Raw genomic sequence first — 15915 nt, 5'->3', positions numbered from 1 at the left:
TTGTTGAATGGAAAAGAGCACTGTAGATGTTCTGCAAAATACAGAACAACAAAATCATGAATGCCATGAGGGTGAGTAACTGATGAGCTGTTTGATTTGGGTGTTCACAAATACATACAAGTAACAAAAAAATGGTCTAAAATTCAATAAAAACCTGTAACATGCTCCCGGGAGTGAGGACATGTTATTACAGTAAACACAGACAGCATGTACCTGAACAGCTTGTTATCAGAAGTCTAGAGTTACAGCTAATTTATCACGGTGACACAATGGCTGATCTGAATTAGACATTCTAAACCCAGTTATTAAACAACTGCTTTAAAGCAACTCATAAAAGAACTCAAAAACTCAGCCATACAGGAGTACCATTTATTTAGTCAGATGCTCTGATAGTGTAAAGAGTTTACAGGAACAGAGGAGAGATTACGTTCTTTCTCCTGTTCTCTCAAAAACACCTAAAAACGAGATAAAACAAGGTCTTATTAGGCCACATCCCTTTGTCCCGTTCATGTCCACTCTTTATAAGATCCAGACCCATTTCAGATATGCAGGGTGATTAGCTCACTGTCTTGCTTGAGCTTAAGAAAGAAATAGTTTAGCTTGACTTATAAACATTTCGGACAGGTTGCTGCTGTTCTGTGCCTTCAGGCAAACTTAATGCAATGGAAACACGCAATTATTGTTCAGCCACCAGAACTTTTCCATACTGGTACAAATGAAAATGACTCCTAAATATCAATGTGTAGATTCACAAGATTCAATTCAATGTTTTTTTGTGCACACAGTATGCAGACAGCAGTAACATATCACAGTGGACAGATGATTGATATAATAAGAATTTAAAGGGAAAGTTCATACAAAAATTAAAGTTTACTCACTCTCATATTGTTCCAAACCCATTTTCTTCTGTGAAACCCAAAAGGAGAAGTGTTTTTCGACACTATTCTTTTGCATTAACACAAAAGGTTACCAAGGGCTGTCAAGCATACAGAAATGACATAAATCAACATTAAAGGACATGACTTGCACACTATTTCAAATTGTCTGTAACAATTATGTAAGTCTGAAATGACGCTTGGCATCAGTGACATCAAACCTGGGTTGAGCAATATTGACATCCTGTTAGACTTGCATGGGAAAAAACTGAACATGTTTGAGACAACATGAGGGTGAGTAAATGATGGCTGAAATGTCACTTTTTTTGTGTGTGAATGATTTATAGGTGAAGAACTATATTGTTATCTACTAGTGTTGTTCTGCCCAATCCATTTCTCTGTGTGACAGTTTTTTGTTAACCATTGATCTTAAATTTATTTGGGTCATTCGATAGTTCAGCGCCATAGGGGTTCTTTTTTATTCTGCAGATTCTGTTACTTTGATCTGGTCTTTTAGTGTTCCATTCATCCCATGATGACCAGTCGGTGTAATATTTATCCAGAAAATTTAATATCCGCACTTACTGAGTCTCAAATGAACTTTTAATGTCCACTTCAAACGATTATGATATTTGACACATACTACTGAATATTCATGTTAAGTAACTACAGTACCATTCAAAATCTTGGGGTCGGAAAGATTTTTTTTACAAATTCTTACAAATACATTTTTGAAAGATATACTCTTATGCTCACCAAGGGTGGATCTATTTGATTAAAAACTATTATTACAATTTAAAATATTTTAAAATGTAATTTATTCATGATGGCAAAGCTGAATTTTCAGCAATCATTACTCCGTCTTGAGTGTCACATGATCCTTCAGAAATCATTCTTATATGATATTGGCATTCAGGAAACATTACTTCTTCTTCCTCGTATTACTATTACTATTATTATTATTATCATTATTATGTTGAAAATACTTGTGCAAATCAACATGGTTGTGGAAAATCCTGTGATAAATACAAAAACGTACTTATTTGAAATAGAAATCTTTTAGAACATTATAAATGTCTTTACTGTGAATCTTGACTAATTGATTGCATCATTTCTGAGTAAAAGTATTAGTTTAAAAAATCTCATTGACAGCTAACTTTTTAATGGCAATATACAGAGAACATACAACGGCAAGAGCATGCCATTTTACTTCTGTAATGTGACTCGCTTTCGAGTGAGATGGGGCATTCAATTAAAAACATACCTGGGAGACTGATATTTTTAAACAACATCTTTCTCAATTAAACTATTCCCCTCTTTTGCTTTAACTGTAGATCTTTTCTGTGTTGCACAGTAGGCTGAAACTGTCATCAAGGCCCTGGATGTGCACATGCTTCCAATGAAACAATATTGAATTAGCCCAATAATTTGCGAGTTTCTTTGGCTTAATTTCTCCCCTTCTGACCCCAGGCACAAAGCAGGCCCTGTTAGTGTAAATCAAGCATTTTAATGCTCTTTACTCAATTAACTTGTTGCTAAGCTAACATCTTGACACCCTAACAAATATAAAAATGCATACACTACTTTCAAATGTTCATGGTTATACTACAAATGGTTGAAAAAAAAATTCAGCAAGGATGCATTAAATAGCTCAAAAGTAGCAGTAAAGACTTATCTTTGTTACATTGTTACAAACATATTATAAATAAATGCTTTTCTTTTGAAGTCATCATGAATCCTGAAAAAAAGTTTTCACAAAAATAGCAAGCATATTTAGGATATTAGAATGGTTTCTAAAAGATCAGATAAGAATATTTAAAATATTTTAAAATATATTAAATTAGTAATTTGTAATATTTTACAAAATGCATGCGTTAGTGAATTTCTATTAATATTTTAGCGTTAAACGACTTCTAAGCATAATGATCAACGTTTCTCCTATTTGTGTTTTACTAGGTTTGTGCTCAGTATGTGTCATGGTTAGTTTTCATCCAATCAAATTTTTAAATATCTTTGAACCTGACACTTGCAATTGTTCTGTGACCATGCAGTAATGATATGGTACTTGTCTAATTCTTCTAAGGTCTTTTAATGCCTGTGCGTGCGTATTAGTAAGTGTGTGCATGCCTGTGAGTCTATTCAAGGTATTTGGTGTCCAATGGTTCAGAAAGCATTCCCCGTTTAAATGTCTTCCTTCAAGCAAACCAGCAAACAAACAAACAAACAAACGATTGTACCACTGCAGGGACCCTGTGGGCCACCCTGTCTACAGAAAACTCTGGCGGTGTGTCCTGGTTCACTGTGGGTCATTAGCTCACATGTGAACTATTAAGAGAAACACAGATGACCGGAAACAGACTTTTATTTATATCTGCGCTTCTAGAGAAGGACCTTACATAATACTTAGTGCAGCAATCCAAGTAGGCTAATGTTTTCATCCAGCTTTCAAATGACACTGTACAAGTAAGTTGAGCTGGATGCAAATTGGCTCCAAGGTGAGACCACGTCTATTAATTGAGTTTTGCTTTATTCTTTCTATTTTCAAATTAAGCAGTAACAGGAATTGTAGTTATACTTTACAATAAGGTTCGATTTGTTAACATTAGTTCATGTATTAACTAACATGAACTAATCAGCAATACATTTGTTAATCTTTGTTATCTGTACCTCATGCACAGAAAATTGCTATTTTGCAGAATTGTCCATAAATAATTTCTGTAATGATGGCAATGTCTGTTGTAATGTTGTATTTACAGTATAGTTTGTGCTCTCTTTATTTGGATTCTTAATGTGAGGGCTATACAAGTATCCGGGTAAGATATTTGTAGAAAGTAAGTTGAATCAACTTAAAAAATGAAGGCAACCAGCTGCAAAGCTTCTTTTTTTTTTTGAGTTTACTGAATTTCAGGCCTCTAGTTGTGCGTCCTTGTTTCTTTGAGTTGGACTGAGTGCATTAACTAATGTTAACAAATACAACTTTAATAATTTATAGTGAAAGTTGAAATTAACACTAACACAGATTAATAAATGCTGTAGAAGTGCAGTTCATTAGTTAACTACATTAGTTAACAAGAACTAATAATGAAACATTGTAAAGTGTTAGTGGAATAGTTTACCCAGAAATAGATTGCAATAAATTTAGACAAAAGCTTCTAAAGGTTTCAACAGCTTAAAAAGTTTCTAAAAGGACTCAAAAGGCACAATAAAAGTATCATTAAAGTTGTCCATTCAGGTACTTGTCGCTATGTTCCAAGTTTTATGAACTGAAGTCATAAGATAGATTTGTGTGGAATAGATTGTTCTCTGATTCCCAAAACAACAAAACAAAAGTTAGCTGTTAGAACTTGCTCCTAAATATGCTCCTAAATCAATTCCAGGGCTTAAATATTGATCTTTATAGAAAAGTTTATTTCTGACATTGGCATGTGATGCATTTGGCTGTGGATTTGTTTGGGTCCTCTTGTTCTGTTCGGAGTATCACATTAGCATCCCAGTTTCATAAGCGTTCTCATGTCAGTGGCGATGAGGCCGTGTATTGATGCTAATCTGATAGAGCACAGCCAGGGGAAATAGCCACTTTTCTCTGGCCCTTTTTCACCCAACCTCAGCCCTGCCCTGACCGCTTGGCTCCACACGCATGTTTCCATCTCAGACCTGCTTTTTCCATGTTGCATTTTAGACTTATTCCTTTCCCTCTCTTTGTTCTGTCTTTTACTCTCTCATTCCTCTGCCGAAATCCACATGATTATGTTTCCTGGTGACTGCGTTAAACGGCTCCAGGACAACAGAGAGACAGAGACCTTCATGGAGATGTCACTAGCCTGTCAGTTTTTCCTCTGTATTTTATTGTAAATCCCCAAAAAACCTCATGCCTTCTATCACGTATTGAAGACAAGAACTCTTAACTTTGGTCTTGACTTGTATAAATATTTTTAAAGTCTGTGATAAAGTGAAACTGGGACACTTTATCAGTCGATTTTCATTTAAGATAAACAAATCTCCCGTTTGTGGGCAAAACAGTGATGTGGATTTACTGTGTTGTGTATAAAGCTTACTTTATTGTGAACCCTCTATTTGCATATCTCTCACACTCATTCATGCCCTCGCCGGCTGCCTATAGTAATTTTGAGCTGAGATTTTTTTCTATAGCTAATGGGCCATCACAAAAGCTTCAAAACGACTTCTGTTAGTGTGCCCACACACCTGCCTTTCAACAAATCAGTTACTGGGGGAACAATACCTAATTAATATTCATGAGCCAAGCTGATGAATTTAAATTCTTTCTTTTCAGATTGTTTCTACATCCCTGTCTAAAATGACTGCTCTGATAGGTGATTTTAATTAGTGTATTATAGCCTAAAAAGGTTGAAAATGCATCTTGACAATGCAACATGCACTGTCAAAGTAATATTGATACTGAGTAGTTGCATCGAATCTATTAATGTTTATGAAATAGAAGTATTTCATTATTTTATTTTTTGTGCTTTTGAGTGTTTATGTGAGCTTATGTGTCATAACTTGTAGTGGTGATCATGTTGTCCGTCACCAAATTTCCATTCAAGCTGTGTAAAAAAAACCCCTCTAATATCATGTTTCTTGTTTGTTTCATTTTGACAGTAATGTGCTTTTTTGCGAAGCTTTAGTTAATTAGTTTTAATAAGGGCAGAAATGTGTTTTCAATCTAGATTATGTGACAGTTTTTAACCCTTTCTATCACTACTGTGCCCTCAAAACATCGTAAAGGACAAATCTAATAAATTAGCATGTGAAACTCATGTTGGCAGCTGCAGCAGCTCCAGAAGTAAAAACCTCATCCATTTTTTCTATAGAGAAATAGTTTTCTAGCAATTATCCCATATGCTGTAAACCTGATATTATATACAGTGTAATTAAAAGATGGAATATGCTTCTGTATAAATCATAAGTCAGTGCTATTTGAACTATTTTTATAAAGTTGCAGGGAAGTATTAGAATACCAGAGATCCTCCAGTCTGTTTTGATTGAAATTATAATTATGTTAAAAAAATGTTTTCATTATTTTGAACTAATTATTGAAGTTTTTAAGCTGAAGTGTCATTTTAATAAGTTGACATGGAAACACTGGCCACTAGCGTCAACAAATGGCAGGACAAAAATAATGATCGCTTTCAAACAGGTTCCTCAATCACTCGGTCAGTCAAACAGATAGTCTCGCTCCAATTTGATGCCGTTGGTTGAGCCAGGGATGCTCTGTAGTGCTGGATGGGAAGCTCAAACAAATTATTTGGAAGAGCCACAGAGTTTACACTTTTCAGGGGAAATCAGTCTACCAATGGCTGGATTTTAACTGTCTTTGGATATTACACTGAGATATCTTTAAAGATTTAAAGTGTATGGAGAAAACTAAAGGGGGGGAAATCCATCTGTTGAAAAAAATGAATGGTCACTGTTATGTTCTATTGTCGTTATATAATATTTTTCTCCATGGTGAAAATATGACAGACCGATGATTCAAACTCTGCATATAGTAACTGGCATTTGATACATGTCTATGGAATTCTTTCTATCCATCTGTTGTTGTTATGCTCACCTCAAATTTGTTTCGTTGAAAGAAATCCCCTCTGTGTGTGTGTGTGTGTTTGTGTACTATACTTGCAGCACTTGACATGAGTCATACAAAATGACTGTATTTTAGTCTTTTTGTATCTCTCTCTCCACTCTTACAAACACACAGACACTCACAAACCCACACATATTTGTCACACATAGCTTTGGAAAATCTGCTGGTTTATGTGCAGATAAAAACAGAGAAGAATTGTCATGTAAATGTTTCCAGCAATTAAGCTTGCACGCTTTCCATTCCCTGCTCAGTGGTTGACTCTAAACCGTCATTACCTCATTGAGCTCCAACATAAAGATAATGTGTATGAATTTGTTTATTAACCGTTTTTATCATAAACTTTGACTTTAAGTAAAATGGTTGATTACAATTATACATATTTTGCACACAAAAAAAACGCATTCAGCTCATATTAATTGTACATTTTGTTGCATACCTTTATTTTTCCATTCCATTCTGAAGAAATCAAATACAGTGTTGGAATGACAAGGGGGTGAGTAAACGATGACAATGTTTACATTAACTATTCTTAAGTATAATAATTTTCTAGATTAAATTAATGCAGAGGTTGTGATTTCTTACTCCTAAAGTTTACAATGCAAAACAAGGGACAAAATCACATGATTAAGGCTTCGTAATGGAGTCATTAGAAGAAGCAGAAGAGACAAAAAGGAAGACCCCTAATTATTGATTACAGCTGGAGAGGAATACTAAAGATGTGGTAATGTTGGGTTTGGATAAGGTTGGATTAGATAGAAATTCACTGTCATTCAAAGAAATGATAAAGAATCTCTCTTTCCCTCTCTCTCTGTATTATTAGAGTCTATGAAGACAGTGGTGAGAGATCTCTGGCTAACCTTCTGTCGACTCCAGCGCTCCAGAGAGAGAAAGTGAGAGAGTACAGTGAGAGGTCCTGTAGATGTCATTGGTGTTCACTGGGCTAGTCTGGGTGGAGACTTGGCGTCTAGGTTTCTGACAGTCTGTCCTAGGATGAACCGAGAGACTTGGTGGACAGGAGTCAGAACTGACACACACCGAGACACTGATGGTGTATGTGAATGAGGAGGAAATCAGCTGTTTGAGAAACAAGAGCTAAGCCAAGACTCACCGCACTGTCTGGCAGAGTCGTCCTCCTCATCGCGCCATCGTTTTTATTTTCAATTACGCTCTACCCCGGTCCATCATTTTCCTACTTTCTCTGTCTTTCGAACAGGCCAAATCAAATCCCACTCCTCTTGCTGGTGCTGTTTACCCTAGTCTCCGCAGGGAAAATTGACTTGACTCAGGGCCACTGCGGAGATGTTATCTTTTTTGCTGCTGACATCACATCCTACTGATCATTTGATCCAGAGGGTTGACTTTGTAATAATTGGGTTTTCAGACACGTGATCATGTAGCACTTGCAATAAACGCTAGTAAATGAGCCGCAGATGATATTGACACAATTTATCACTAAGCAAGTTGAAACAAGGCTAGTTCACACTGCCCTACCAAATCAGGTTTTAAGGTCTAAGCAGAGAAGAATATTTCTGATAGCTTTCTACCAAACACCCTCACGCTCTTTCTTGTAAGGTCAAATGTGATTACTTCAGAGCACTGTCAGAAAGAAGGCCTCTGGCAGTGTGTAGTACACACTGCAACAGACACTAGCGCGCAAACACGCACTGGCCGGCAGTGACGCTGGTCCCTACAGCTGGGTCTCCAGCACAGAGTCGTACACAGTGGTCCACCTGAGACAATAAACACTGTGATTACCTCCTAGAGCCTACTGACGCCATCTAATATACTCAAGAGATCATCACAAGGACAGGGTGACCATTCCATCTATCTCTCTCGAGCCACATCTTTGTGACCCATTCCCACCTCCTCCCCTTTAGCAGAACAGAGGAGCCTCAAGGGAAGTACACTGGCTCAATTCCCACAGCATTTTCCATCACTAAGACCAGGAGGTGAGCACCTGGGATGCAATTACAACAGCAGACAGCATTTGTGCAATTGTGTTTGTTTACATTTTCTCTAGATTTTCTCTTAAAGGTGCATCAAAGTGGTATTGTAGGTCTCAGACAATTTTTTTTTTTAATCTCTCAACAATAACGGTGATGTCACCTTCAGATGACTCTACAATGAGGCAAAAAATGGCTGCTCTCCAGGTTGTGCACTGACTAGATTAAATTTGACAGTTAAACAAAACTAAAATTCTGACAAGCGTAGAATTAGAATTAAATAGTTTTTAGCAGGCAGTTGTTTGGAGTCTTCTAGTTTGGAGTCTTGTAATCTGTAGAGCTGTATGGTGAAATTTGCCACACCAATGTCAAGACACTCATTATATAATATTGGAGTCATTTTCGCTTTGATTGCTATGAATTTTTAAAAATGACATTGCTGTGATTCATGTTTTGTTTTTTATCATGAGAAACCAGCACTGCAATGTTTAACCCTATGTAGCACAAGTGGGTGGATTTTGAAGTTCTTTGACCCAGTAGTATCAAATTATAATGCATATGCGCTGTTGCGCAAGTGACATATTTTTATATTTTTTAAAACATAACTGACAGATCATCAGAAATTGAATCATAAACCTGACAAATCATTACAACCTGAAGGTGTTTAAATCTTTAGCTCACAGACCAGCAAAAATGTAGTTTGGTGTCAAAATCAGATGGCATGAGGATTAATACTAACATCGTCTGCCACCATTCAGCATTTCAAAGCATGCACGCTACCCACTAGTCATTTTTATTATTAGAGAGGGTCTTAATAGTCTTGTGACCAGCATTTAGGTATGGCACTCAGAGAGACAGGGATAGCTGCAGGACCTAATGGGCATGCCGAAAGGTACACAATGCTACAACAGAAACTAACCCCTAACCCTACCCCACACGCTAGGAGGCAGCTTTCATGACCAATTGTAAAGACCTTTCTGCTCGCCCATTACTCTTACCTTGCAGATACCCATACTTACACTCAGATGCTCTCGCACTACCAACAGCTTAAGTTGTACTTTTTTTTTTTAACTCCAAAGACTAAAATCTTTCTCTTCTGCTTTCTAGCCTCATGTAGAGTTGATTAGAATCTCTGCCCATGAGATTGGCCAACATCTTGGATTTTGAGCACTATAGCTGCATCCCAATTCACATGTACCCTTCAAAGGTAGATTGTGTCACAGCGGCGCGACGAAGGCTGCCCCAATTCGAAGGCTCCTCCAAATGCGTCCTTCGCTTCCTGTGCAATGAAGGATACAACAGATTGATCCTTCAAGGCCTTGTCTAGCCTTGAATTCATTGCGCACCAGTGACGACAGGATTTTTTTGGAGAGAAATTGCAGATGTTGACATATCTTAAGATATTTCTCATCAATGTATGAGTTGTTGCTTAGCCGCTTGACAACTGTTTACTCAATTGAAATTAAGAACCACAAACATAGTGATAATCCCAAGCATCTATCATTATATCCAATGCAGGCACCAGCAAATGTGACTTTGAACTCAGTAACCTTCAGTCACCTTAGTTCCATTTCAACCCATTAATCTCACATTGACTTTTTTTGATCATGTCTGCTGACTTTCCCTCTTAGATCCGTTGCTCATTGCTGTGCTCTAGGCCTTCGGACTGCTATCAAATGCTGTCAGTCAGTGCACAGTAGCCCAGAACCACATGTTTGTGTAAATCAACAGACAACCAGTGGAATGATGCGTCTGGAGTTATGCATCTCAGATGTACGACTGGTTCCAGCTCCGGTGGAAACTTTGTGCAACAGCTTTACAGGCACATATATTTTCTCGTTTAAATCACAACATGTATAGTACATCTTACCCAATCCTAACAAATCCCTGAGCCATTCTTCCATATTATACTGATTGATAGTCTCACTTTTTACCCCCCTATAAAGGAACTTTTTTAAATTTGCATCAGGATAGGTTTAACGTTATCAGAATATTTCCCTGTTTTGGATGATTTATTCCATTCACATGTCAGCAAGGGGGCAGGTTGCATTGGCTACATAAAAACAATTAAGAGGGGAGGGCTGGTTTCGCTTCCTTCCGTTACGTTGCCCCCCTCGTCTCGCTGTCCTGTTTTGGGAGAATGCAAGAGAAGGCTTTGTAGATTTAGGGTGCTAAATAGCCACACACATGGTTTTCCTAAGCTGTAAATTTTATGGATAATTTCTGATGTGGTTAGAGATTTATACCCCCCAACAAAGGCCAACATCTGCAGGTAATTATTCCTCCACTCACACGCTTTTCTCCATTGCTTTCTCATTCTCTTAGTCTTAAACACACACAATATCTTTAAAACTCCCACATTTTGTACATTTTGTCACTCTTTGTCCTGTCTACACTCACTTAGTCACACAGATGAGGTTGGTCTTTCCTCTATCTAAACTTGAATTTGATACCCTTAAACAATTAGATGTCCAGAGAGAATGAGAGACAAAGAGAAAGTGAAATTCAGGAAAGAAACGGTGTATTTATCTCAGTGAGTCCTCTGAGGCCTTTGTAAATCAGACAGATTCAGAGTTCAGGTCTGTCGGAGGGCTTTGGGTTATGTCATAATACACGAATTTGCCCGAATACAACTGCAGCCAAACCAACTCATTAGGGAAGTGTGTATGTGTGTGGTGTGTAGGTGGGATTTGAAGAGATCTAATGTTTTTCTGGAAGTTTTGTCATCTCGAAGGCAAAGTGCTTTATATTATTACAGTATCTCATGGAATCCAAATACCTGTAACATTTTCCATCCTGCTAATATTTTCCATGATATTTTCCCACACTGTTCACTTTCTCGTACACGTAATATCTTTTTAATTATCAGGCGGCCGGTGCTTGCGCAATATTTCGTTCAGATAGGACAAATCTCTGTGTTTGAAGGCTGATTCTTGTTTCATGTGTTTAGGTGACCTTTTTTTTTTTTTTTTTTTTTTTTAAAGGGACGTTACATGTCCCACAAAATCCTGGCAATGAAAGATAATTAAGGATCGATCATTGACAATTTCCCAATCCCAGCCACTATAGGCAAAAAGGTGAGGTAAAAGAAACCTGAATGTATTATGTGTCGTAGCTTCTCGATCATCTGATAACTGCTGCCCTAAACAATAGTAATTGTACACAAACAGGTTTTTTTTTAAACAAAATTCAAGAAAGAAAGCTTAGTTAAACATTGAAATATCATCTTTTGCATTCCACACAAGAAAGAAATTCTTAAAGGTTTGGAATGACACAAGGGTGTTTAAACGATGACAGATTTTTTTTCTTTCTTAGTAAAGCAGAGATCTCAATCTCCAATGGGTCATTTGAGGTTGAACTGAATGAGTTTGTAGCTTTGTATACTTTCTCACCCCTGCACACTCACTGGGTATGATGCTGGCAATGTTGGTTGATGATTGGCTGGCTGCACTTTAAGCTGGGATGGAGGTATGACCTTCTTTGCCCTCTCTCATAATTTGTCTTTTTTGGTGTCAGTCATTTGTTCTCCAACCTCGCTGGCCTCTTTGAACTCATTAAGCCCCCCTGGGGTCCTGGGTAGCGAAGGCTAAACTGTGCGGCTGATGTCCAAGTGCTCTTCTATAGCTTTACCTTTTTAAAGATAATTTATTTTGATTTAGCGAGTTAAGCAGGTCTTGAGCAGTCAAGTTTTGGCTTTGAGGGTGTTCCAGTGCTTGTCTTATTAATCCCCTGCAATAAAAAGGAGGAAAAAAAGAAGAAAAAACGCAACAGCTTGGCTAATAACAAGGGTACTGTTCACTTCTCCTGTCCTCTTTTGTAAATGAAAAATTTACTGCTATGGCTTTGAACTCCAAACCAAACAGTAAATCTTACCCGCTAGAACTGAGCAGGAGAGCGCTATGGGTAAGGGGCAGAAATAGCTCTCATTAGAAACAGCTTGTTAGGTCATGTTTCTTGTTACCAAATGGTTGGCAAATACTAAGAAACAAGGCAGCATTATCGGTTCCTTACTGTTTGGCACCCACATTTTTTTCTAACCTCCACATGTGAGATTCATGGATATGCTATGTTTTTTGTCAGAAAATAAATGTTCAAAAACTGCACTTTTATTGGCAACTTTTAAGCAGCTTGTCACTGGGTCAGTCCCCTTAAACAAACACTTTTAAACTATGTCCACCCCTAAAGGATACATATTAGTCAAAAAAGTAAAAAAGGTGTCCCAATGACATGCTGAAGGAAAAATCTTTACACTTTGTTTCTCAATTGCTGTCTGTGACTTTCTACTGCATCGTATGCCTTTTTGCCTTGGTAGCAAAATATTTTAATGACCCATTGATGCCTGATATTTATCATATCCACATACTTTGGGAAATTAATATTCCCAATATTCTTGTTCTCTTTTCACTGTTGTGCATTTCTTGGCTTGGAAAGAGCTGAGCAGTGAATACTTGACATGTGCTGTTACCAGACAAATAAAAAATGAACAAACCAAAAGAATAATGAAAATATTTCTTGTTAGTGTAATGGGAAATGTTGGCCTGGCGCTTTGACCGGCTCTGGTGATGCTGGGGCAGCACATTTCTAGCACACACAATACGAAGATGGTTCATTCCAATCCTAGAGGTTTTTCAAGCCATGTCTGCAGGTGTCGCAGAACTGGCAGATGACGCTTAGCACTGGTCATTGTGACTTTAATGGTGCCCTCGTTTTGTGGCTCTCCGACTAAGGGCTGATATTGGAAATCATCTCCTCGCCGATTTAATCTCTTGGCCAATACACGAGGCGTCTGGACATGGTTTTTATGGCCTGTGAGGGAGCACAGGCCCGTGTGGTCAGATCGTACTGGAACACGAACCTGACTGCGACCCTCATGCATGCACATCCAGTAAAAGCATTCAACCATCACTGCCAGTTCTCTCAGGTAGAGGAAGGATGATATCACTCTGTTGGCACTCCACAACAGCACCCGTTGTAGCATTTTAACTGACCAGCACCATTGCAGAGAGCATCTGGCCCCTGACCACCGCTCTTACAGCGCATAATCTCTCTGTGAGCCTTTCATTCATGGCGTTAGCTTCCTGAATCCTCTAGTAGAAAGAACAAAACCTCATGAATGAGTGCCAACATACTGTGAGAGGTAGCAGACAGAGCACTCGTGAGCCGTTTTACTCTCCTCTCTAATTTCCTAGAGGAGAACGAAGTCAGGGGAAGTGCAAGCTGAAGCCACTGTCAGTACTGGCAGTGTTTGGGTACGATCCAGCTAGAACAACTTGTGGTTTTTCTGCTTGCATGAAGTGGAGTGATTCCACATTCTGGTGGGTAAGCATAATGACATGCTGACCGGGGGAAAAGGATGGACGATGAGGATGAGGAGGAGGAGGAGGAGGGAGGGAGGGAGGGAGAGATAGAACCAAGAGATGGATGCTAATGAGAACATTAAGGACAGCACAGACAAATAAGATGAATGTCAGGGCACATAGCTGAAACAGAAGAAGAAAAAGACTGTACAATGCAAGGTTAGTGATGCTGTGGAAGGGAGCAGCAGACAAAATACAACAAGACAAAAAACATGAATAAATCTAACGGCTGTCGTTGGTACTCAAGTTGATGATGCAAAATGTAGGGTTCAGAACCAATAGTACAATGTGAAAAGACACCAATGGAGAGCGGGGCCGGGGGTGAAATTAAACTTCTATTCAGACCAGGCAATCAAACCAGGTCTGAAAATTACTTTAGAAATGGTAAGGGAAAAAAATAATTCGCCTACCTAAAAATGTTTGTGTGCTTTGCTTTTTTAGGGTTGGAACAGACTGTGTTAATTTGTCCTCAACTCTCAGGAAATTTGAATTACATGGAAGAGACAGGTAATGCATTCTAGGAAATATCTGTCTGTCTGTCTGTCTTTCTGTCTGTTTTGACCAGGGGTAGGCAACATCAGTCCTAGAGAGCCACTGTCCAGCAGAGTTTAGCTCCAACCCTAATTAAACACACCTGAACAAGCTAATCGATGTCTTCAGGATTACTGAGGGTATGTTTACACGACAATGATATGCTTAAAACTGAGAAGCATTTCCTTTGAGTTTTCCGCGTACAGACGACACCATTCTCAAAACGATTCCCATTCACACGGATCTGCGAAAACAAATAAAAACGCTGTATTCTGCTGCCAGGCCATTAGATGGTCGTCTTCAGAGATTTGTGTTTTTGTTGTTTACAGGTTTTTAAAAACCTGCACTTTGAAACACGTTTTCAAAACTTTTCCGTTTTCATGCACCCAAAACGCAGTTGTCGTGTAAACGAACGGCCAAAACGCACAAAAAGTTAGAGCACCGACATTGCCTATCCCTGGTTTAGACCAATAATTAAATGTGTGTATGTGTTTATATATATATATATATATATATATATATATATATATATATATATATATATATATATATATATATTATAAAAAAATACGGAAACCACAGTTTCCTGTTTTTCACTGGAGGTCAGATATGTGGACAGGTATATGCACAGAAATGTATTTACAATGCCTAGACCTCACAGTCATACCACCCTCCCAAAAAAAGAGAGGGAGAGAGAGAGAAAGCTCTGATGTGTTTATAGATCAAACCCCTCCAGTAGTACCACAGGAAAAGAAGGGGAAAAATAAGGGGAAAGAAACAACCCCCTCCACCACCACAGGAGGCTGCACATAGTTTCCATTCACTTCTTCACTTGCATTATAAAAATAATTAAAATAGATGTTGTGAGGGGGAGCAAGTGGCCCTGATGTCTCTCTTCTCTGTCATCTCAGCGGGTCCCATCCAGAGTCCACGCAGGTCAGCTCACTTCAAACATCACCGTGCGGATTGGGTTGCATCTACTGTTGAGTCCAAAAGGATTTGTAGACAAGCTTTTTAATGTTTTGAATTAACACATGTTTAGCACATTGACGCATCAATCAAAACCTTGAAATATGCACACTGTAAAACAGTTTCATGACTTCGGTATTGACTTCATTATAGACCTCATTCGTCTAAGCAATGGTTTATAATGTTCTTCAGTGGGAAACAGCTGCGGTGACCACAGGCTTTCATATTTGCCACAAGCTTCATTAAGATTACAAAGTGTTTGTCTTCTTTTCTGTGTTCATTTATCTTTGCTTTTGTAATTTGTATATGCTAGCAAATTGTTGTACATACGTCTCATGCTAATGACACCGCACGCCCAAACAATTCCTCAGGGCCACACGGTGCTTGTACGGGGTGTCATGGGATACTTCACGAAGCCAAACTCTCTCCAAAATACCTGCACTCATTTGAAACACATTAGAGAGCGATGTGTTCATTCTTTCCGACGTGAGGTGATGCACTTGTCTGGTATGAAGTCCTCAGTTTGTGGGCGGCCCTGAGAGTCGGGGGCCACGGAGCGGGCAGGGAAATGATGAAAAATGAAATGCAGCAGCCATTCCTGAAAACACACAAACGCGATATATCAGCTTGCGTGTCTGGCT

The 15915-nt window shown here is 38.4% G+C and overlaps 1 protein-coding gene across 9 annotated transcripts in view; it reads left to right on the top strand.

Annotated features, from left to right (window-relative positions):
* LOC306989475 (galanin receptor 2a) overlaps positions 1–15915 on the top strand; it is a 97417-nt gene that overhangs the window by 30563 nt on the left and 50939 nt on the right. For all 9 annotated transcript variants that reach the window (XM_079595245.1, XM_079595241.1, XM_079595239.1 and 6 more), the window contains one exon: positions 14216–14281. In XM_079595245.1, coding sequence (XP_079451371.1) covers positions 14216–14281 — 66 coding nt within the window. The remainder of the gene's footprint in view (positions 1–14215; positions 14282–15915) is intronic.

The sequence above is a fragment of the Phoxinus phoxinus genome, assembly GCF_949152265.1.
Source record: "Phoxinus phoxinus genome assembly, chromosome: 21".
Lineage (NCBI taxonomy): Eukaryota > Metazoa > Chordata > Actinopteri > Cypriniformes > Leuciscidae > Phoxinus > Phoxinus phoxinus.
Note: the sequence above shows the minus strand (reverse complement) of the source record. Positions and strands in the feature narration are given on the sequence as shown.